Source organism: Falco peregrinus, chromosome 5 (assembly GCF_023634155.1).
Source record: "Falco peregrinus isolate bFalPer1 chromosome 5, bFalPer1.pri, whole genome shotgun sequence".
NCBI classification, from domain to species: Eukaryota; Metazoa; Chordata; class Aves; order Falconiformes; family Falconidae; genus Falco; species Falco peregrinus.
The window spans coordinates 37,116,692-37,139,661 of record NC_073725.1 but is presented as its reverse complement, the minus strand read 5'-3'; the positions used below and the strand labels follow the sequence as shown (position 1 = coordinate 37,139,661).

General features: G+C 54.1%; 1 protein-coding gene across 1 annotated transcript; it reads left to right on the top strand.

Moving 5' to 3' along the window:
- The first annotated feature begins 17,863 nt into the window (after positions 1-17,863).
- On the top strand, positions 17,864-21,965 carry DLX6 (distal-less homeobox 6). Its single transcript, XM_055806123.1, has 3 exons — positions 17,864-18,250; positions 19,164-19,362; positions 21,132-21,965. Exons 1-3 carry the CDS (start codon positions 17,883-17,885, stop codon positions 21,381-21,383), a joined length of 819 nt encoding a protein of 272 aa, XP_055662098.1. The 5' UTR covers positions 17,864-17,882; the 3' UTR covers positions 21,384-21,965.
- Positions 21,966-22,970: the final 1,005 nt, after the last annotated feature.

Below are 22,970 nucleotides of genomic sequence, written 5' to 3'. Positions count from 1 at the left end.
CCACCATATCCACACTGACTTCAAAAAGGATAGTCCATTCACATACATAGAACAACTGGCCCAAAACAGACTTGCTGCACAGTCAAAATTATTTTGACATCCATGAGCCGTACTCTCAAAGCCATAAATGTAGGGTCCACCCTGCTGTTGCCCTTCAGCTAATTATCTAGGCATGATCTCGATTAATGACTCACCTGGCTCTTCTTTAAATTCAAGCACACTATCATTCTGTCTCTGCAAAAGATCCCTCTATCTTCCCTGCTCTACAACAGAGCACGAAAAGATTCCTCCACCTCTTCTCCTTGATTCATTGATGTAAGGACTTTACTGTGACAACTAAAAATCCCAGGTTTGTTTTCAAAGTTATTTTATTTTCACTCATCTCTGCCTGCAAGTTTGTCTGGTTAACAAAGGGCTATGGTACGGGGGGGAGGGGGCGACGGGGAAATCCATCATTTATTTAGTGTACTAGCATGCTCTGGACATCTAAAATATCTTTGTTTTGAAAAGCTGCATACTTTTTTGGCAACGCTTGGACAAAAATGATCCAAATGTATTGAAGTTTAGGTCATATGCAAGTGCTCTTATTCAAAATGGTGTATGGAATGCTATCTTTCCAATCCTTCCACTAAAATATGATTTGTAGCTGTTCTTCAAAACATCTCCCTGATTAAACATCCTTGGAAAAAAATATGCATGGGACTGTAATAAAGAAAAATAAAAAGGTTTCTTTTAATCAGTAATTAAGCGGCAATTAAGCATAATTATTACAATTTGTATCTAATTTATAATATTGGTAGAATGAACAGATGTAATTTATCCTCCAGTAGTCAACAGTGTTCGGCTTAAGCCAAGCCACCTCACCCTTTCCTTCGTATCTGCAGCAGAAAGGACACTGTGCACACTAGGCATATGTGTCTTCAGCAAGGGGTGGGAACGTGCAGCTGTGGGGTACGAACTGCTCAGTCATCCGGAAGCATGTGAAAGTACCTGTACAGACAACCTAAGGTTTTCCTGCTGTCTTCAGCAGAGGAATCTTCCCTTTAAGTCAAGTGATAAAAATCTTCAGGTTTTTAAATTCAAGTGTGAGGAGCTCTCACTTTACTGTGCTACTGTACTGTAGCTGGTACAGTAATTCTGTTCAATGCTGCAATCGACCTTTGCAAAATGTACCCATAGGGGTTTTTCTATGAAATATTATTAAAATTGGTCACATTATTTTTTTTTTGGGGGGGGGGGATGGTGGAGGTGGACATTCTTCATTAACAGGCTAGGAAAAAATTACTTAGTTTACTGATGTACTGAGTAACTCAGAGAGAAAAATTTTTTTTTTCAATACAAACTCTAGGTTAATTTTCTTTAACTCCACAGGTTTTAAATACTTAGGAAAAATGGGAATGATCTTGGACTGTCTGGAAACAGCCAATCTGACTGCTTTCTGCCATGGACACTTTCAAATAAAACTATTATGAAATTTTCTTAGTTGTCTGACCTTGCTTAAGGTCCATCTGAGATACACATGACTTGACTGTAAAAAAATCAATCTTTGCATACAGCTGATTACCACAGAGCTGTGTTCAGAAACTTAGGTGATGGCTGGCTATAAAAGCACCTTATAAAGTTCTCTGGAAATAGTATAAACCAGATACATTTATAGACCAGAAACGTTACCATTTGCATAACAATAGCAAATTCACACAGCAGGCCTCCTGCAAAGGTGACCTTATGAATGCGGTTCAAGAAGTAAGAACTGTACATTTGCTGGATCCAGAATGTCCTTCATGCTCACAAGGCTGAACACACATGCCCTGCCCTTATGCTGATGCTACCCCAGGCTAAGAGTTGATCCCCCAAACATTCCTGCTGCTTGTGGAAGAAGACACTCAAAGGGAACTGCAATAAAGTGGTGTACTAGTATTAAAACTGACCAGCCTGAATCTAGAATGGCTTGGGAATTCAAGAGACATTAAAAATCCAGCTTGCTCAAGCCAGTGTTGCTTTGGAGAACCAAAGAAGTCTGTAGCTTTCTCCGTGACAGAAGCCCCACACAGTTCATGGGATTCCTTACCCCTTGCAGGAACAATGTAAGTCTGTTGAAAAGATTGTTACACGGCAAAAACTTTACCTTTTAAACTGCAGTCAATGGTTTCCTGATGGAATGTACCATTAAAACCTAGCCATTTGAAAGTGGTAATAAGGAGACAGATGCATATTCAAATGTTTATTTCTTTAATGTTCCAACACCTAATCTCTTAAATAGTGTAATCAGAAAAGAGGCATTCTAATTCTCTTGTGGGGAAGAGAAGGCGCCAGAGATCAAGAGATAACCAGGCTGTGTCTCAAGCCATTCTCATGAGACTTTGGCTGTGTTCGAACCCAAATCGGAGAGAAGAGATTTTTCAGGTGCTGTGTCTGCCAGAATTCAAACAGCAGACACACTTCTGCTCTCAGGTCACAAATCCAAACTATGGACAGCCTCTGTTTAAAAAAAAAAAAAAACTTTATAAAAATGTCAGGCTTGCTTATTTTGCTTTGGTTTACATAAAGATCTTTCTCACGCACATATACCTTGAAGCTAAAAGAACAGTAAGATTGTGAAGTTAGTCACTCAAAAGGTAGAAAGTGCCAGACACGAGGTTACATATGCAACCCAAATTCAGTTCCTTATATGAGCTCATGATTAGACATGCTTTAATCACATGGGCACATAGACTTTTTTCCACAGGACAAAGATAGTGTGAGCTCGACTTATTGGAGGAGCAAAGAGTACTATCATGTGTTGTGCTGGACAGTCCTGATGAAAGACAGAATTACCAGATCTGCGTAGCAAGAAACAGGTCGAGCAACCCAGCTCTGCCCTAAACAGTGGAGGTGGAAGGCTGTGAAATGCCCTTCTGCCATGTCAACATGTTCCTTCCCTCTGCCGTGCCAGTAAGCTCCTGCACAGACATGTGCGGAGAAACAGAGAAAGGGAGGTAGCAGCCTAGGACTGCAGCAACATGGCATGCACCATCAAGGGAATTGCTGACAAAAAGGGGCAGACTGCAGCCAAGGTTGCTCCCTAGCCTATGACCCATTTTGTTCTCCGTGGCAATCTGGTTCACATTATAAGTACAGTACTGACAAAGTTGGGGTGGGTTTTTTTGGTTGGTTTTTGGGGTTTTTTGTTTTGGGGGTTTTTTTGGGGGGGGTGTTCTGGCATTTGCTGGCAGTTCTGTGGCTTTTGTCACCTCTTCTCTAAATATTTCTTTGTTCTGCCTTTTGCCTTTGAAACTTTATACTCAGGTCTAGTTATCTTTGCTTTTCTAGCCCTCAGAACAAAGTAGTCACTATCTTGTAAGCAAGCCGGACTCCTCTAGGCCTGCAGTTTTCTTAAACAAAAGACCCTCAAATAATTGTTATGACTCTAATAATCTGCTGCCTGAAAATACACTAGCACCCTCTGAACCACAGTGGGTATTACAGATATTAGGTTTGACTTCTACAATCGCTTCAATGTGCAGGCATTGGCTTCCTTGAGCCCAAGTCAAGTCACCACATTAAGGATGGGGGGGAGCAGGAGGCCCAGGGGCTCTCATCTCCCAGATAATAGCAGGAGACTGGGCCGCGGCAGCTTTAATCTCGCCTCTCGAATCATAATTTATCCCTTTCCATGGCCAGTGAGGCACCTGGCAAGAGAGGCCCGGCGCCCTCCGAGGGAGCGCCCCAGCCCAGCGCTCATCCCCTGGCAGGGCCTGCCCGGCCGGGATGACCCGGTTCCTGGGATGGTCCGCCAGGCCCCAGAGCGACACTCCCGCCCTGCCCCGCCGCTGGCACCAGGCGCGACAGAGCCTGAGGGGCCCATAGGGAGCAGGGAACACAACGAAGAGGCTTCGAGCCGAAGGCGGCCAGCCGCTGCGGGCGGGCCAGCCGGGCCGGGCCGGGCCGGGCCGTGCGGGGGCCCCTGGGGCAGCCCCCCGGGGCAGGGCCGGCCGCGGGAGGCCCAGCGCGGACGCTGAGGCGGAGCGGCGCGGCCCGGCCGCCGCCGCGGGCGGGGGAGGCGGCACCTTCCCCGGCGTGGCGGGTTTCCGCCGCCCGCCCGGCGCCAGGCCCGCGGGCCCGGGAAGTCCCCCCAGGTGCGCCGCTGCCGCAGGCCCCGCAGCCGCTCCCGCCCGCTCCCCGACAGCCTGGCAGCGGGGCGAGCGGGCCGGCTCTGCGCCGCCGCCCGGGGCCCGCCTCCGGCCGCCGCGCCCCCACCGGGGGCCGGGCCACCTCCGGAGCGCGGCGGGGGAAGCGGGGATGGGAGGCCGCAGCCGCCCGGCTCTGCTGGCTTCTCTCTCCCTGGGGTGCCGCGCCCTGGACCCCGCGCTGCCCCGACACCACGGGGCAGCAGCCCGCGGGGGTGGAGGAGCGCGCGGCCGCCGCCCGGCACCTCCGCGGCCGCCGCCCGCCCGCCGCTGGGTCGCGGTGCCCCACACCGCCGGGTCCCGGTGTCCCACACGGCCCCGCGGCACGGAGGGCGCGGGGCTGCCGGGCGGGGCGGCGCGGAGCCGGCTGCCGGGGCCGCTTCCCTCGGCGGGCGGAGGAGCTGGGCACGGCCGGAGGCTCGGAGCCCCGCGTTCAGCCTAATCTAATAGCAGCAGTGATTAGGCTTCATTATTATTTGTGCGCCGCTCTTTTCGGCTGAAGGGAGATTTAAAAATCAATAGTAAAGACGCATGCCTGACTGCCTGGACACTTAAGGAAAAGCTGTTGGCCAAGGCCAATAAATCAATCCTCCTTTTTCTTTCTCTGTTCTGTTTGTTTCTTTTCTGCCTCCAGAATTTCCCTGCTTGCAGAAGAGAACCGCGTCTAACAAGGTGCCACTTTGAAATGCATCATGCTCGAAGCCACCGTGCTAATTATAGATTAGCAAGAGGTAAAACTCAGTTGAAATGACATAGTGAAAAAAAATCCAAGCTGATCAAATTTAGTATGTCATCAAATATATTATGGTCGCTTAAAATTCTGTGTTTAAGAGGACGCTGCATAATCTTCTAAACCCCGTGACTCACTGGCACCGGCTTTTACTCAGAGAAGTGAAGTCAGAATTCATTTGAAGTTGTGTTGTGGTAACCGGGCTCTCAGACCTCTGAGAGTTTTTACAGCCCCAGTCAAGGTATGTCCAATATTTCCAGCCTGACACAGCAGCAGCCTACAGACGGAACAAGTAAATGAAATGGAAGTATTTAACAGGCTTCACACGTTTCATTTATTTGGATTTGAACTGAGGAGCTGAGCTGAGCCTTGAATCACCAGCGAAGGAAGAGCATAATTACTTGTCATTATATTCATTCTGATTTATAAATAATGTTTCTGGCTTTATTTTATTCAATGCTTAATTTAAAAATAATGATTAAAAATTAGCCCTTGGGCTACGTGCTGGATTATAGCCAGATGCGTTATTAGTCCTCCTTGGGACTCCGGAAATATCGAAATGGACTGGGAGGGAAAATGAAGATTTCCCACTCAATTAGTAACGAGCGAAGGACAGTGCGATGGCTTAAGCATTTCAGGTTTTAATCGTCTTAAAACGACGAGGTATTTAACCAGAATCAACACGTAAATGTTGGGGAGAAATCACGCTTGCTGAAAGGTGATGATGGTGCACGTCTTTGGTATCCTCTCTGCCTCGCACACCCAAGAACACACAGCGCTGCATTTCTGGGTCAGTCTGTATATGCACACACACGTAAGGAAATCGTAGGTGGCTGCATATCTGCACACACACGTAGATTTCTCTAATATGTTTATATGTTCAGTGGCTGGAACAGCACCAAAATGTGTTCCCTGATTTAGAGCACTTCCCAGGTACTGCAAACACTGCTGAACCAAAATCCTTATGTAGAAAATGAATAGTTCCTTCACACATACACACAGACACACAGACACACAGACACTCTCTCTCAAAAAAAAAGGGGGGGGAGGGGGGGAGAAAGGAAGAAAAAGAGAGAGAAAGAAAAGAGAGGAAAGGGGAACTCGATTTATTCTCATTTGTTTATCTCTAGATTTTTTCCCCCTTTCTGCAAATTCATTTGAATAGCTTTCAAGCTGCAAAATGGAAATGTGGCTCCTGCCCTCTATTTCAGCAGCAGCGTCCTGGCAACAGAGCAATTTTCTATCATCAAGGATAAATGGCATCGAACAGAACATTCTGATAAAAAAGAAAAAAAGCTTTAGCCCAAGAAGCCCATGATTGCTGCCCTTCCTGTCTATCATCCCTTTACAAAATCCTCTCCTCCAAACCTGAGCTGCATGCTGTCAGAGCTAATAATGTCTTCTAAAGAAAAGGGGAAGAAACAGCATTCATGCACAATGTTCCCATTTATTACATAGAGTGCTTATTTAAAAATTGCAAATATCTTTGTTTGGTTCACTGCAAATTAAAACCAAGATGTAGGAAGTTACACGATGCAACAATTATTCATGTCACGGCGGAGCATCAAACCCTCATAACTTGCTTTTCTATTGGTTAATATGCGCGCGTGTGTGTGTGTGTGTGTGTGTGTGTGCGTGTGCATGCGTTGTGTGTATGCGTGTAACGCAGGGAATATGCCTTGTTGTGAAAATAAAAACCACTTCAGGTAAGTCTGTGTTTTGTTGTTTTAGAGCAAGGAGGGGGAAAAAACAAAGTCATTACGGATACGAAGTAGAAGAAGGCTTTGCATGTGTTGTCTCTGAGGTTCTGCAGGGGGTTAAGCCCCAAGACTCCCAAGAAGCCTGTCAGGGAAGGCTGCTCTGGGAGTGGGGTGCCTCGCTGGGGTAGCAGGGCTCTCTGGGCGCACCCGTGCCGCAGCCGCCGCTCCAGCGCCCGCTCCTCGTCCCAGCAACGCTCCCGCAACCGCTCTCCCCCGCGCTGGGGCGTCCCCCGGGGGGGCCAGCACCGGGGAGCTGCCGGTACCTGGCTGTGAAAGAACCCTCGGTCATAAACAAATCTGCAGGGACAGTCCGTCCAAGCGGATGGTCAGCGTTCAGAGATTACTTTGGGGAGGGGGGAACTGCAGCGCACGGAGCTGTGGCGGGGATCCCCCGCCTGCCGTGTCCAAGGACCAGGGGCGGCCGGGCGGTAAGAGACGGACACACCGTAAGGTGCCACAGGCCGGGGAGAGGCAGGGGCCGGCGGGGGCAGGGGCCGGTAGAACCCGTCGCCGCCCGAGCGGCGGGGAGGGCGCACCGCCCCCCTCCCGCTGACCCGACGGGCTAGGAGAGGAGGGAAGGAGCGAGGGCCGCCGCCGGGCGCCCGCACCCCGGCACCTGCGCCGGCTGGCGGAGGGGAGCAGCCCGACCGGGAGGGCTGGAAATAACCCGCGGGCGCGATGACCCCGCAGGGTGCTTCGGCGTTCGGGGGCCCTTCCCGGCGTGGAGACGCACCGCCCCGCCGGCAGGCTGCAAGCCGGGGCCCCGCCGGGCGACAGACGGCCCCGCCGGGCGGGAAGCACCGCGCCCCACGGACACCCGTGGGTGCCGCCGAGGCGCCTCGCCCCCGCCGCGGCCGCCACTCGCGTGCGGCCGTTAGGGCCGTTAGGGCCGTTGAGGCCTGCCGCCGCGCGCATGCCCTGCGCCGCGGTCACGTGCCGCGCGGGCGGCGGTAACGGCCGTGAGGAGAGGCCGGCGCAGCCCCGCCGAGCGAGCCTGCGCTGCGGGACGCGGGCGCGGGGGAGGCCGGGCCGCCCCGGGGAGGCCGGCAGAGGAGCACCGGCCCTCGGGCGGGCCGCGCTGGCTGTCCGGAGCGGAGGGAGGGGGCCCGGCCCCGAGGCGCCCGGTGGCAGCAGGGGGCGGGTTTCCCCTCGGGGGGGCACCCGGTCGGCGCCCTGGGCATCTCCCTCAGCGGGCAGCTGCCGGCGCCCCGGGGCCTGCCGTGCCCTCGACGTGCGCACGGGGGACGCGGGCACGCCGCATCCGCAGCTGTGCTTCCCTCGGGGGAGCTTGCTCGGCCACTGGCGGTGGCCTGCTCGCCGGGCACGGCCGAGCAGCCCCCCCGAAACAAGCAAACCAAAATAAACCCCAGTGATCCGTTCAAAAAGCGGGGCGCGGGGCTCACGCCGGGGGCCTGGCTTTCCTCCTGTGCTCGTTCTCTTGCTTTGCACAGTGGAGGAGGCAGCACAACCAGCCCCGACCCGGGTTAGTGAGAACCTCTGAAGTTTAGATCAGGGTCCTGAAAACTTGTATAAAACTTAATTTGTCCGCAGGTCACCTGATGAAAAAAAAAATCCGAAGACACGAAGCATGACTCACTTTCTTAATTTTTTGTCCATACATATGTACATATAAAATGAAGCAAACCCTTTAAAGTTTATTTTAAACATGGCAAAGTCCACGAAAGACTTCTTGCCCTATTCTAGTTGAGGGCTGCAGGCAGACCATTTGATTTATTTTCGTTTTTCAAAGGAATGGAGAAAGTCGTCCGATTAGCAGTGCTATTATTATAATCTCCATTCTTAAACCTTGAAAGACCCTTGTAAACAATCGGCTCCTTCTCCCAGCCCGGTTCCCACCGCCGGTTAGTAATGACTGGAAGATTAATGAGCCTTTTTTAGCAACACCTGTCTTTTTAAGCTGTCGACACAACCAATTAATACTTTTAATTACCACTACAAGGAAACTAACCAGAACCTTTCTGATTTGATTTGGCCGCTGAATTTTATCCCCCCTGAAACGAAGCAGCCCCAAAGTGGGGTGGGGGGGACCTGGTTTTGCTGCGGTTTGTTTTGCCTGGGGCTGGATGGGGTGATTATTTGTTATGGGGCATTTTTAATTTTTTTTTTCAGTTTATTTCACTTAGCGTTTCCCCGCGCCTTTAGAAGTATTTTGCCGTCCTTTTCGAGAAGAAGAATATAAAAGTGCTTGCTGACGCACAAGCCCCGCGGCTCCCCGAAAAGCAGCCTCTCGCACCGGCGGCCCCAGGGGACAGGCTGGAGGGAGCAAGCAGCTGCTTAGACAAAAGTTACCACAGGAAGACCCGCACCGAATTCAGGACAGTTTTTACGAGTTATTTCAACGAAAGAGCAAGTGCCCCTCCGGCGGAGCCGGGAGGGACCGGGGGCAGGCGGCCCCCGAGCCCCGCAGCCCGCGGGACAGCCAGGGGAGCGCCGGGCGGGAGCTCCGCTCTCACCTCGGGGCTGGGCTGTTCCCCTCCTGCACCCCCATTTCTCGGGGGTCCCTGATCTTCATTTGAATAATCAAACCGTGGAGGAGGAGATGGGGCAATCACTTGAACAGAGAGGGTGTTTTCTGTTCAAACGGCATGGGTGCGATCAAAAGTTCGCAGGCGCCTGCGAAGGGGTGCCGGCGGGGCGCCATCCCCTCTCTCTCCAGAGACCCCCTCTTAGCCATTGGGGTTCGTGTCTCTCCCCGAAGTGCTAGGCAATGGGGCTGCCAAGGGACCTCCGACCTTCTCCTGGGGTGGGGGGTCGCAAGGGACGTGATCAAACCTTGCGCCCACGCACGTATGTCCCAGGGCGACGTGAAGCGGGCAGCGGCGTGCGGAACCGGAGCGGGGACACCCAGCTCGGGATGCTCAACCCCGGCCCTTCCTCGGGGGGCTTTTCCCTCTCCCCCCAGCCCCCCGGCACTGCGCGCGCACTGCCGGGAGTTCCTCCGACCGAACGCCGGGAAGCAGAACGCGGTGGTCTTTAGGTTAAACAGACACCTCGCCGCCTGGTAAAGCACCCCGTGCTGTTTCTTGCCTACTCTCCTTTGTGTTATCTCCCAAGCTGCCCAGGCCTCGCAGAGTTATGCCGTAAAGGCGATGTCCCACATTAAAACAATATGAATTCGCGGACGGATCCTGAATATGAATGAGGTATGTGGTCGTATGACTGCTTTGAAGCTGTACTTCTCCGAATATGGCTTTAATTAAATGTCTTCCGGCTCTAAAAGATTACATGTTGTGCAAAATATATCCTAGCATGAAATTTACTTCCACTATACGAAATTAGGTTACTTATAAATGTCTTCATTTAAAAAAGAAAATCGCTTCTCCTCGTTCTGGTTTCTGTTTTGTTGAACAGAGAGCTCCAACGAGGAAAGAGGGCTGGAATAATACATTTATAGAGGCACGTGTAACAAAACCTGCCAGAAGCGGAGTGGGTGAGGGCTGCTCGCTCAAATGCAGACAATTCACAAAACAGGCAAGTTAATCCAGATCTGATTTGTTTCAGATCCAGCTGTCAGAACCCCGGGATACCTCCCGCGTCTCATGCTGTAGATATCTAACGTGCTCCTACCGCCTCCCCCACCCCGTCCCTTCCTCCTGCATTTATTCCGTGCGAAGGATGCTCGGGGCGGGGGGCGGAGGGGGAAGAGGAGTCAGAGCAAACAGGTAGAGAAAGGTGATGATCTCCACTCGCGAAAAATAAAAATAATTCTTGGCGGGTTGGAGGACAGCGTAGCGGAGAGACTGGGACCAGTTAACCGGGAAAAGCAGTTTCACTCAGCCAGCGAAATCGCGCTCGGTGTCAAGAGCTTTCCCGCTCCGGACGGTGGATGCAGGCGGAATTCACGTTGCTGGAGGCGATGCTGTTTGTCTGTTTCTTTTTATGCCCTCAGATACAGGACATCGCCTAGCTGAGTTTCTATAGAGAGATCAGATAATGGATCCCTCCGGATTACCTTTCTAAATTAACTTTTAGATTTGTTTTTATAGTCCGTTGAGACCCTGACAAAAGAGGGTGTAGCTAGATACAGATACGAGATAAACCTATAAAGCAATCTCATTACACGGGAATGAGTGAAGAGCTCTCCTTGCAATCTATTCTAGATAACGAGGCTGCCTGAAGAAACAAGTAAAGCCGAGATATTTACTTCTTTTCCTATTAAATAAACCTCAATAACTGCATTGACTTTGCGCAGTGTTTACTACATTTCCATTCAATGCTTGGGTAAATGCATCCCTAAAGGTAGAGTAAATAATTGCACTGATCTCAACAAGGGAAATGTGTAGGCATTTGAAGTGTACTAAAAATAAACGAAGGCGAAACAGACTGCAGAGAGAGGACATCGCGCTAGCTAGCCGCAATTAAAGCCTCCGCTTTCCTTCGCCGGAGCGCGAGGCTTCCCGCGCGCAGCCGGGGTGAGACGTTCCCCGCGCGTGTCACGGGGGCAGGACCCGGGTGGCCGTGGGGAGCCGCGGCCCGGCCCGGCGGGGCTCGGGGGAGCTTGGCGCGGCGCTGGGCTCGGGGAGATACCGGCCTCTGCCGCAGGAGAAATTGCAGCCTCTCCGTTGACTTGAAAGAGCCTCGAGTTTCCATTCGCCTCTGAGCCCTTCCAAGATGGGCACTTGAGAGCGGTGGTGGTTTTGTTGGTTTTTTTTAATTGGATGGCGTCTTCTTCTTCTGCCAGAAGAAGGGGGGGTTTAATTGTTGTTGTTTTTTCTTTCATTTGAAAAGAAAACAAAACAACAAAAGTCTCCGCTAAAACCAACATCTCTATTTCAGCAGCAACCCGCGCGGGCGGGGACGCCTGCCAAGTGCAAGCCTCCCAGGCGGAGGTCTGCAAACCTGCGGCTGCACGGGGGGAGACTCCCCCTCACCCACGGAGGGGAAGGTCCCCCCCGCCGCTCGCACGTAAGGCTCCCGGCGGAGGGGTGCAGGAGGCAAACCCGCCCGCTCAGACTCTTTCCGGGATCCCGCATGCTGGGGCCAGGCTTGCCGGGTGGGCAGAGCAGGGGGGACCTGTCCCCGGGGGGGCGGTTAGGGTGGTGTGTGTGCACACCTGGCCAGGTGCGGGGACAGGCAGGCGGCCGGGCCCTCCGCGGGGGTCCCGTCTCCAGCCGGGCAGCCACTCGCCTGAAGCCTAATTCCATTTTAAAGCAGATACCCCCCACCCCCTCGTACACACAGCCCCCATCAGGCAAAACAACCAACGACAACAACACGACAAAACATTGACCAAACAAAAAGCCCCAACCCCGACCCTCTGCAGAGCCACACATTGAATGAATCTGGCTGTAAGGTTTTAATTACAGCGAAGGCTTCGCTACAAATCTGTACAAGAGACAGTGGCTGGTTCCCTCTGGATCTTTCCCCTCCTGACTCCTATTATTTTGACCCAGGCTACAATATAGAGAGCGGCGTGTGTGATCCATCTGCGAGGCTGGGCTGGGGTTTACACCACCCACCCACCCACCCCCGCCTCCCTGCCACTTCCTTCGCACTCGCGGTATGGAAAGCCATTGACGCCTGCCTGTCTGTTAGAATGTTAGGGGGGTGAAATCCAGAGGAGCCTCCGCTCCGCTCTTGCTCTCGCACTGGCAACACTCAAATTCCCCAGTCTCTCCTTAAAATGGCTCGCTTCCAGCTTGAGGAGGTGACCTCCTTTTGCGGGAGCCTTTGCTCACCGCTCAGCTGCTATTAAGACGATGGCAGTATGACATGCTGGCAGGAGGAGAGGAGGCCATGTGTTTTGGGGTAAACAGGCTTGAGAGACTGGGGGGGAAATACCGTCGGAAGATCCAAGGCGAGATACTTTGTTGTAGCTTCTCTGGGAGCTGTAAATAACGCGGCCAGAGCTTGCGCTGCTGGGGCAGGACGGCTGCCCAGCCGAGCCGCGCCGTCCCGTGCCGCCACCTTGCACACCCGCGCCGTGCAGCCGCGGACACACGCGGAGCGCCACGGCCGCGCGTGGGCACAAGCCTGGCGGCCGCCGAAACCGCGCTCCAGCCGAGGAGAGTCCCGTGCCTCTGCGGAGGGAGCTTCTCCGCAAAAATGCATCTGGAGCGCATTGCTGCCAGTGCGAATATTCTCCCGGCTTTCCACCCTTCTCGAGATTTTCCCACCAGCACTCGGAAGGAGACCCCCACTCTCTCCCGAACGCCTTTCGATTGCTTTGTGGATTCCCTTCTGTTGCTAAAAAAAAACCGGGGATGCCGCACTAACCTTCGCATATCCCCCGCCCCCCCCCCCCCCCCCCAGCATTTCTCTGCCCCATTTAAAAATCCTGTTGCAAGATCCACATCATGCTTGTACATGGGCTTCCTGCGGGGGTGGGGGTGGGGGTGGGGGGAGAAAAAAACCCAACCACAACACCACACGCGCTAACATAATTCCTGAAATAAGCTTCTCTCGGACCTTCCCAGCCTCCCTGGCCGGGGTGGGACAGAAAACATTCTCTCGGACCCTGGTGTGAATCGGGGAAGGGGAAAATATGCTCCCAGAGAGCAGCCCTCAGCCCCTGCGCACTCCTGCGGGCAGGAACCCCCCAAGGAGAACATCTTGGGGGAGCCTCGCTTGCGGAACACCATCAGCTATCACACCCCCCCCAACAAACCAACAAACAAGCTGTTGCCCGAAAGGGGGACTCCGCTTGCAGAGCCCACCCGTGCAAACAGCAGAGCAGGACTACCCGGGAAGGAGGGGATGAGAAATGGAACGGGAATGTTTGTTTCCCCCTGTTGTTATTGTTGAACGCATGAATGAATGAATGAATGAATGAATGAATGGAACAGAAGGTGCTCGGAGGCATATAGGAAGCCTCTGGCCGCTTACATTAACTTCCTATTATAGCCTAAAAATAGAACCCCGTTTCCTGTTGTTCGTCAGCTCCTTCTAACTGTTGTGTCTGTTGTGTGACATCCTTCGACTCACAAATGGGACTTTAAACCACGCGCACACGCTTTGGTCTTTCGAAAGTATTACCTGCAAACATCATTAAAAGGATGCGGTTTAAGGTGACATGGAGGACCGGCAGCACGAAGTCACCCTGCGCGCGGTGCCACACTCTCCGCCCGTCACTGCGGCAGCGGAGGGGCGAGTGGCGGGGAGGGGGGCAGGCCGCGCTGCCCCCGCGGCTCTCAGCCGGCCGGGAGGGGGGAGAAGGACCGGCCCTAACCCCGCTCGGGTCCGAAGGCCTCCCTGCGCTCCAGGCGGGAGAGGGTGGCTTGCGGAGCGCAACCCCAGGGAAGATTAAACCGAGGGGTCCTCACTGGGAGGAGCAGCCCGGCCGGGGGTGCGCGGGCAGAGCGCGGTGTTGCCCGCGGTCCGGAGCGGACGGGGCGCGGAGTAACGCGCAAAGCGCATCCCTCTAGCCCTCGGCCAAGGCTGCAGCCTCCTTCTCCGGGAGCTCGGGTTTGGCCACGGAAGGAGCGGAGAAGCCAGGCAGGGCGGGTCAGGGGCCATGAGCTCCTGCTGCTTTTCCCCGAGGAGGGCTGGGGGCTCCCGGGCGGCGGTGTGGGGGCTCCCGCCCGAGGGCAGCCCCCAGCCTTCCTCTGACCCGCACCTCGCCCCGCAAGGTGGGCCCGCCCGGCCCACGCAGCCCCCGGGGAGCTCGGTCGAGGTCAGGCAGCTCCCCCCGTGGGCTGCCGCCCCCGCGGCTCCGCGCCCCACTCGTGACTGCTGCCTGCTCTCTTTCGGAGGCCCTTCAGTGCAAGAGGACAAGGCGGTGAGGGGTCGTCGTGTGTCGTCGTCGTCCCCCCTTTAATGAGTCACCCACCCTGCAAACGAGCACCTCACTGCTCCGGTGCATCCAGAGCTATTGATTCAGGTGTAATTTCTTCAGAAGGAGGCCGGTAACGGAGCTCGCCCGCACGCAAGCCGGCGCCGAGGAGGACCGGTGCCCGGCAGCGCGCGCTCCCGGCGGGCCGGTACCTCCCGGCCACCCCAGCACCCCTGCCAGCGTGCGGGCCCGGGGCCTGCCCGTCCCTCGGAAGAGAAATACCCCTGCCGCTGCCGCCTCCACCGGGGCACGGCTCGGGCCCGTATCACTCCTCCGCCACCGGCCCCCTTTGCCCTCCACCCCCCAGCGGGCCTAATTAAATTGGGGAAAATGATCGGTGTGAGGCTGGGTGAAGTCAACTGTCCTGACGACAGACGAGGACGCCTGAGCACCGCGGCGAAAGAGCCTCGCCGGTTGCCCGGGGCTCCCCTCCCGCCGGCGCCCACCGACGACTCGGCGGGGGCTCCCGCACCCCCGCGGCGCCGCCGCTGTCCAGCCCGCACCCGCGGCCGCTGCCTGTCCCGCAGCTGCGACACCCGCACCCCACCGCAGTTGGCCCGTCAGCTGGCTGAGCGAGGGGCGCACACCGGCTCCGCTCGCTGCCTATCGAGGGGAGCAGCTCCTGCAGACGCTCCCTGCCGCCTTCTCCTTTTTGTCTCATGTTGCCTGACTCAGGCGCCTGATGCCCTTCGCCAAGCCGGCAGATAGGTATTATTTCAAACCGGTCTCCTCTCCTGCCCAACTTTTCCCCATTCCCGGGTTAGCATCCATTACGCGGCAGGAATCGTTTCTAAATAAGAAAGCAACGTGTTGCAAACACTCCCCAGCCTATTTTCTGACACCTTTTGTTATGCGTGCTCTTGCTGCTGCTGGAGAAAATGCTAGTATGTGCACCTGCAAAAAAATGCCTTCATGATGTTAACAGCAAGCTGGAGGGTATAAAGCAATAAAACTGCCAAATGTACCTGTTCCTATTGAGTACATTACCTACACCTATGAATAAAGAGTCCCAGTAGGAATTCTTTCCCTTCTCTTCCCCTTTCTCTATATTTTTATTCATTGTAGATTTGTAAACGCCTGGATCGGGTTACCCTTTCGCGTGTTAAAGTGGAACTCTTGTTAAAAGCAGGAGAACAAGGCAAGACACTTACAACTGCATTCAGAGTTAGTGAACCGACTCCAAGGGCTCAAGAAGTGAAACAACCATGAGAGGGTGGGTAAGGGGGCACAAAACATCCCAGCCGCCCAGGAAAAAAGTCATCCACCCCCACCCCCCCCGAAACAAGCCAGCTGAACTGTAAGCGCCGAGAGGTTATGGGTTATGCCCTGCCACCGATCGAGCATCGCTTCGCATCCCCCTTCCTCCCCACCCCCGAGGACGGTGCGATATGCAAACAGGGGGCTCGCATCCCCCGGCTTCCCAGAGCTAATGACGGGGCTGCTGATAAGCAACACCCCAAAATAAATTAAGAACGGGAAAGAGGGGGTGAATCTCAGAACGAAAAACGCAAACCCTCTAAATATTCCTAAAAACGACGCGATTAAAAAAAAAAATCTGCAGAACCTAGAAGCCAATCCTCAGGCAATGTCGCTGAGAGAGGCAGTGTCGGGACCTGTGCTCGGTCTGGGGATGGCTCTGGGCTGTGCGGGGTTTTGCAAGCGGCGGCTGCTGGTGCCAGTGTTGGTTTTCAAAGCCCGAAGCCTCCAGCCCGTCTCCCCATCTAGAGCAACTTTCGGATTTCTCTAGGCTTAGCGAGTTCCGCCGGTTCCTTCCTACCTCAGTCCTCTGCGGTGGGATCTGCCTCTGGAGTTCATGCTTAGCTGGACGCGAGGAGATTTAAGCGAGGGAAAGGGGGGAAAAAAACATGAGAGAGGGAGTGTGAGAGAGAGAGAGAGGGGAGAGAGAGAGGAGAGAGAGATCCTCCGCCGTGCTGGATCAAACTTAATGTTTTTCCCTAGTCCATCTTTGAAAGAGAAGTGGTAATACCACCTGGATGTTCGGATATAAATCCCCTTGCAAATAATAAATGGATTAATAATAACAAGGTATGAAGTTCTTTTTATAGAAAAAAGGAGAGAATTGAAACTAAATGCGGCAGTTAGACAACCATTTTGATAAGAGGATAATTGAGGCGACACTGGTGTATAATTAGAGGATAATTTATGCTATATCCACTTTTATTCCACCTCCCAAAATAAACCCAGTCCATAATCATTACAGGCAAATTGTTCTGAATTTTATAGCAGCAATTTGAACAAAGTACTGCAGTTAATCATGGGAGATTTTTGTGTATTCCTGATTAGAAGTCTAATTGCCTCCTTCCAGAAAGTAAAAATAACTGTAAAACGACTCTATTTTTATCATTAACAATGTTGACAATAAAATAAAATCAACTGGAATTGTAATCTAAAGACAAATTTAGGGCGCAGGCACTTTTTTTTTTCCTCGGGTCGTTTATATCCTAATCAAGCTTTTGCCAAAACCGCCAACCGCACGTAGCCATTTGCATATATTTGAAAACGATTACGGGAGCCGCTGCCGCCGCCGCTGCTTTCAGCGGGGGGTGGAGGTGTGGGGGGGTGGGGAATAAAAATGCGCTGCGCGTCGCCTTCGCCGCAGCGAAAATACCGCGCAAGGCGTGGTGATAGTGGAGGGGGTCGTGAATTTTGGAGGGGGGATGCGTGATTTTTGGCGGGTGGGAGTGGTGCGTGCGGGGAGAGCTGAGGGCCGGCGCTCCCCTTTCCACCCCCCCCACCCCCCCACCCGCGCGCGGGGTGCGGAGCGCGCAGAAGCGCGCTCCGCGCTCCGCGCGCGGGTGGGGGGGTGGGGGAAAGGATGGCGGGTGGGGGGGAGGGAGGCGGGAGCGGGCAGCGCGCGCTGCCGGCGCGTCGGGGCGGTGACGTCAGGGGGTTGAGTGACCAATGAGGGAGGCGCTGCCCTCCGGAGACGAACCATTCGACTTGTGCGCGTCCCTGCCCTTCAAGTCGAAGCGCCGGAGCCCCAACTTTCCCGGCTTCCACCTTAAAACACCCCCCACCCCCACCCCCCGCTCCTGGGCCCCCTCCCCCCCCCCCCAAGAAAAAAAAAAAAACCCACCCCACGCGCCGGGGGGATGAAGGAAAAGAGCGGCGCAAAAAAGCGCCGGGAGTAGCCCGCCCTCCCCCTCCACACACCCCGCACACCGCCCTCCCCTTCCTCCCCTCCCTCAGTGAACGAGGCCCCTCGCACAACGGCTCCTTGGAGAGGAGGGGGGGGGGAAGGAAAAAAAAAAGGCGGAAAAGAAAAAAAAAAAAAAGAAAAGAAATTAAATTAAATCACCGCCGCCTCTCCAGCGGTGCCGCGGCGGGTAAGGGGAGCGGCGGTGGCTGGGCAGAGAGGAGGCAGAGCGCGGGGGGCGAGCCGGGGAGCGCCGCGCTCTCCCTCCCAAACTTTGATGATGACCATGACTACGATGGCTGACGGGCTGGACGCGCAAGACTCCTCCAAATCCGCCTTCATGGAGTTCGGGCAGCAGCAGCCGCCGCCGCCGCAGCCGCCGCCGCCGCCCCACTCCCAGCAGAGCTCGCCGGCCATGGCCGGCGCCCACTACCCGCTGCACTGCCTGCACTCCGCCGCCGGCTCGCACCCGCACCACCAGCATCACCACCACAGCTCGCCCTACTCCGGCAGCGCCGGCTCCTACAACCACCGCTCGCTGGCCGCCTACCCCTACGTGAGCCACTCGCAGCACAGCCCTTACCTCCAGTCCTACCACAACAGCAGCGCGGCCAGCCAGACGCGGGCGGACGATGCAGGTGAGCCGGCGCCGCTTCCCCAACCCGCTGCCAGCGTCTCCCCCCGGCTCCCTCCGTCCCCGGGCCTCTCCCCGGCCACCCCCGGGCAGCTGCACAACGACCCCCGCCGAGCCCCCCGCTCCTGCCCCGGGAGATGCCGGCCCCGGGGTGCGCGGGGCGGCGGCGAGACACGGGGGGGGGGGGGTTGCTCGTTCCTGCGGCCCCTCCGCGGGCCTACTGCCGCGGTACCGGGCGGCGGGGCCGCCGCGCTCCCCCCCGCCGGTGGCGGCTGCCGGCGGTACCGCGGCGCTGGCCACCGGCGCCTCCCCGCTCGCCCCGAGGCCGGCGGGCAGGGGCTGCGCTCGGCACTCCTTTGTTACGGCGGGACCGGCTTTAGGCAAAATTCCTGCTAACACCTGAGGAGTGAAAGTTTCCAGGCGAGCGGGTCGCATTCCGCTCGGGGGCCGGCTGATTTATGTATTTTTTTGCAGGGAGCCGCTCATTTGTACATATCCATCCGGAGGGGCACGGCGGGGGGGCGGGGGGGGGGAAAGCATTGTTAAAAGTCTCGGACTGGTGATTCACTGACCACCGAGCTGACGACGCGAAGTCAATTCGCCGGGTAAAACCCGGATGGCGCTGGAACCGGGCATCCCTTCACCAAGCCAGCGCTGCACTCTATTTGCCTTTTTTTTTTTTTTTTTTTTTATGTCATTATTTCCACCGCCCCCCGGGGGGAAAGGCAGCGTGCCCACCGTGCCCGGACAGCTGTGTTTTCTCCGGGTAGCCCCCCCGCAGCTGTTGCCGGTACGAGCCGGAGCCTGCGCGCCCGCGGTGTGCCGAGCGGCGGGGCGAGCTGCTGCGGTGCCGGGATCCGCGGCAGCCGGAGCGCCCGCGTTACATAGCTCAGGAGGGTGATGCTTCAGCTGTGCTGTTTTGCTTGCAGATCAGCAAAAAACCACAGTGATTGAAAACGGTGAAATCAGATTCAATGGAAAAGGGAAAAAGATTCGGAAGCCTCGAACCATTTACTCTAGTCTACAACTCCAGGCATTAAACCATCGCTTTCAGCAGACTCAGTACCTGGCACTTCCAGAGAGAGCTGAACTGGCAGCTTCATTAGGACTTACCCAGACACAGGTAATTACTGGGAATCCCAGATCACTGAAATCCTGCTCGAGCAATAAAGGCCAAGGAAAGTACGATGCTCCCTAAACGTTTTGGCCTCTCTGTACGGGAACGGTAGAAAAGGTAACGCACACGGTCCCCATCTCTGTGTGATAGGACTTATCTAAGGCACGACAGAGGGACCAGCCTGCCACAGAAGCGACTGAATGCGCCCTTCTCTCAGCCGCCTGGCTAGCAAACGCTCCCTTTTGATGCCATACATAACATATTAAAATTGCCTGTATTTTCGACTAATTCCAGCACCGAGATGCAATTGTCCAGCTGAGAAAAGGAGAACAGAACAAAGGCAAGGAATCGCTGGGCCTGAAGTAGAGCTAAAAGCAAAGCCAAGCTGCCTCCTAGCAACCTATAGGCAGAGGGGAAGCAGGAACACGTTAGGAAATACCTGTAAAATCAATAGTAAATTCACCCTGGATGACTAACGCAAATGCAGTGGTTACCCTTGGGCAAAATGTACGAAAGGTGATAATAGATCTGAAGATCAAAGACAGCCGTGTACAAAATTACAGCAGGTTAAGCCATAGTTAAGTGTGGTTGGAGTAGCTGTGCCATTCTGCTAATTTAAGCTTGAAAGACACATGAGGCATTAGAGGCTTCCCGGGCTGGGGTTTGCAGAAAAGTGCATGGATAGATGTGATCAATTTGGGTAAAATGTAACCATGTGAATTTATGAGCTTAACAAATAACTTCAGGATTTTATCATTGCCATTGATAGCAGTCGCTTCCAGCCAGTGATTTTTAAATACACAGCAAACATTAATGATGGGAATGGACCTGATGGTTTTACAAATGGGATTTTAGTATCCTTAGCATGCATGCTCTGTCTCACTGCTGTCTCGCTTTCTGTCTCGCATGCATAGATTTAGGGGCCCAATCCTGATCAGGCAACTAGACAAGCAGCCCTGCTTATGCCCTAAGATTACATCTGCAAAGTTTGCAAGGTCAAACACACATGTGGGAGTTGTTTTCTTTGTCTGACTATTTTTGAGAAATATGTGTGTATATATGTCTTACATAGATATAATTCCTATAGTAATTCTCATCTGCCAGAGTGAGCCCGATCCTTGCACACCTCATCACGTGCAGACTCCCTCCTAGGGAGTTCTGCTGGATTAGGAGCAGGATGAGACCCAAAGTAATCTTGAAAGCCAGTTACTCGTGGAGCAAAGAGAATTTTCCTTTCTTTAAAAACAACTTTAAAAGTAAAGCCACAATCTCCATTCCATTGTGCCTCCTCCTCGTCACATCAGCAAGGACCATTTGATCGTGCATGTTTTCAGATGCGCAATTTCTTTTGTAAGATGCCCTTTGTCTATTGGCTCCTGTCTCCTGGCACAAAATCATATGATTGCCCGTGTTTGACAACAGTTTGCCCAAATGATCAAATGACCTCCAAAATTCTGAATGAGGCATTAAAGCAGGAGAGCTCGGAGTATGTGCTGTTTCAGCTCGATCAATCCGGCCTGCCCGGGGAAAACAACGTGCCAAGTTAAAACCTACATCCCTCTTGCTTTTCAGCTCCGCTCTGCCTCTCCTGTTCTCTTCAGCTTCGTTCAGAGCCCAAGAGGAGCAGTACTTACCCCTTCCTCCCCTCTCCCCATCCCCGGCTGGCGTGGGGCTCTGGAGACCTTCTCCAGAGCAAACCCACGGCCTCTGGGGTCTCCCCTGCCGTGCCCTGGGTACTGACGGCAGCCTAATATCTGCTGCGTTTTGGTTTACAGGTGAAGATCTGGTTTCAGAATAAGCGCTCCAAATTCAAGAAGCTGCTGAAGCAGGGCAGCAACCCCCACGAGAGCGACCCTCTGCCTGGCTCCGCTGCCCTCTCCCCTCGCTCTCCGGCTCTGCCTCCAGTCTGGGACGTTTCAGCTTCTGCCAAGGGAGTCAATATGCCTCCCAACAGCTACATGCCTGGCTATTCTCACTGGTATTCTTCTCCACATCAAGACACAATGCAGAGACCACAAATGATGTGAATTGTCCAAGAGAAATAATCTCCCAAGAACGCCTCATCTCGACATGGCAAGAAGTTCCCCTGCTTTGCCAAGCCGTGCCAGCTAACAGGCTCTGTGTGAACTTGTAGATGCGGCAAAGAGACAGAGTGGCTTTATTTTATTTTATTTTTTTTTAAAGTAACCTCAGCGATTGATCTTGAACAGAAAGACACAATTTTCATTCTGGCGCACAGAAGACACTTCTCTTTAGGATATTTTCCTTTGGACTCCAAGGCACCAGCCTCTTTCTCTGTGGAGTATACGTCAAAACAAACTTTTTACAGACTTTGCCCACAAGAAGAACCTGAATCTACCATGGCAGCCGTTTTTACTTGTTTAATGAGCTAAAGACAGTACATGATGAAAGAGAGACTAGTCAAAGCTCCTTCATTTTTATTCACCAAATCCGGACTGGGGGAAAAAAAAAAAAAGCGAGAAGAAGGGAATTAAAGAAAACATTGAAGAGGGGAAAAAAGGAGAACTGGTTGAAAAATGAAAATATACTGTAAGATTAGAACATTACCACGAAGCAAAACCTGCATGCTTTCTCAAAATGCAATGGGCTGCGGCTCAGAAGATACCACCGTCTCTCCCGCGAAGAGCCCCCTCGCCCGCACACGCCCGCGCCCGCACCCGCTCCCGCACCGCCGCCCGGGCTCCCGGAGGCGCCGGACACAGCGAGGGGTCCCCGGCAACCCCCGCCGCCGCGGTCTGGGGATGGGAGGGTCGGCGCTGCCCGGCGGCAGCCTCACCCACCGAGCGAGAGGGACCTTTCCCCCGAGCAACCTTTCTGTATATATTGTTGAATTTTAGTTGTACATATACTTTGTATGTTTTTGTCTTCTTTCATATATAGAGTAAAAGCCACAAAACGCCCGCCTGGCTCCTATTTCTCCCCGCCTTAGCGGACCCCCCCTGCCCCCGACCTGCCCCCCGGCTCAGCCGGGCAGCTGGGCGCTGTTCCCCGCTTGCTGCGCGCACAGACACCGCTACCTGAACAGCTATCTGCGAGCAAAGACAGGAAAGGCGGAGGGAGGTGGGGGGGTGGGGGGTGTAAGCTGGTGGTTCGGTTAGTTTGAAGGCTGCGACTGAGACAGGAGATACCGAGACCGCAAAGATAAGCCTAGAAGAAGTTGCTAATCACCCGGCCATTTCTGCTGCGATTTCACTGCCCCGCTGCTCAGCTGAGCTGAGCTTTCTCGCCGAGCAAAGCTCAGAGACCTGCCTTTCTTCCCAAAGGTTGGGGACTCCAAATTATTAAGAAAGGAGGCGCCCTCCTTTGTTTTTAAAGAGCAGACAATGCAAGCTGAGGAATGTTTTGCAAAGCCCTGAGAGGTGCCCAGGCACACAACACGCTGTCCAGCTAGCTCCAGCCTCACCAGCTTGTGGAAAGCACAACTACTGACAATGAAAAGCCCTTTCCTCATCCAAGCTGGGTGCCCCATACTGCGAGAATTAATGGCTAGAGACCTGGGCATCCTTCAAATTATGAACCTTGAAACCACTGAGCCATTTATCAGAAGTCAATAGAGATCCTCAGAGTGCTCCATATAATGACAGCTACACACA

Coding starts and splice junctions, on each gene's coding strand:
- DLX6 (XM_055806123.1), top strand. CDS start 17,883: ATGATGACCATGACTACGATGGCTGACGGGCTGGACGCGCAAGACTCC. Junction 18,251..19,163: donor GCGGACGATGCAGGTGAGCC/GGCGCCGCTTCC, acceptor TGCTGTTTTGCT/TGCAGATCAGCAAAAAACCA. Junction 19,363..21,131: donor TAGGACTTACCCAGACACAG/GTAATTACTGGG, acceptor TTTGGTTTACAG/GTGAAGATCTGGTTTCAGAA.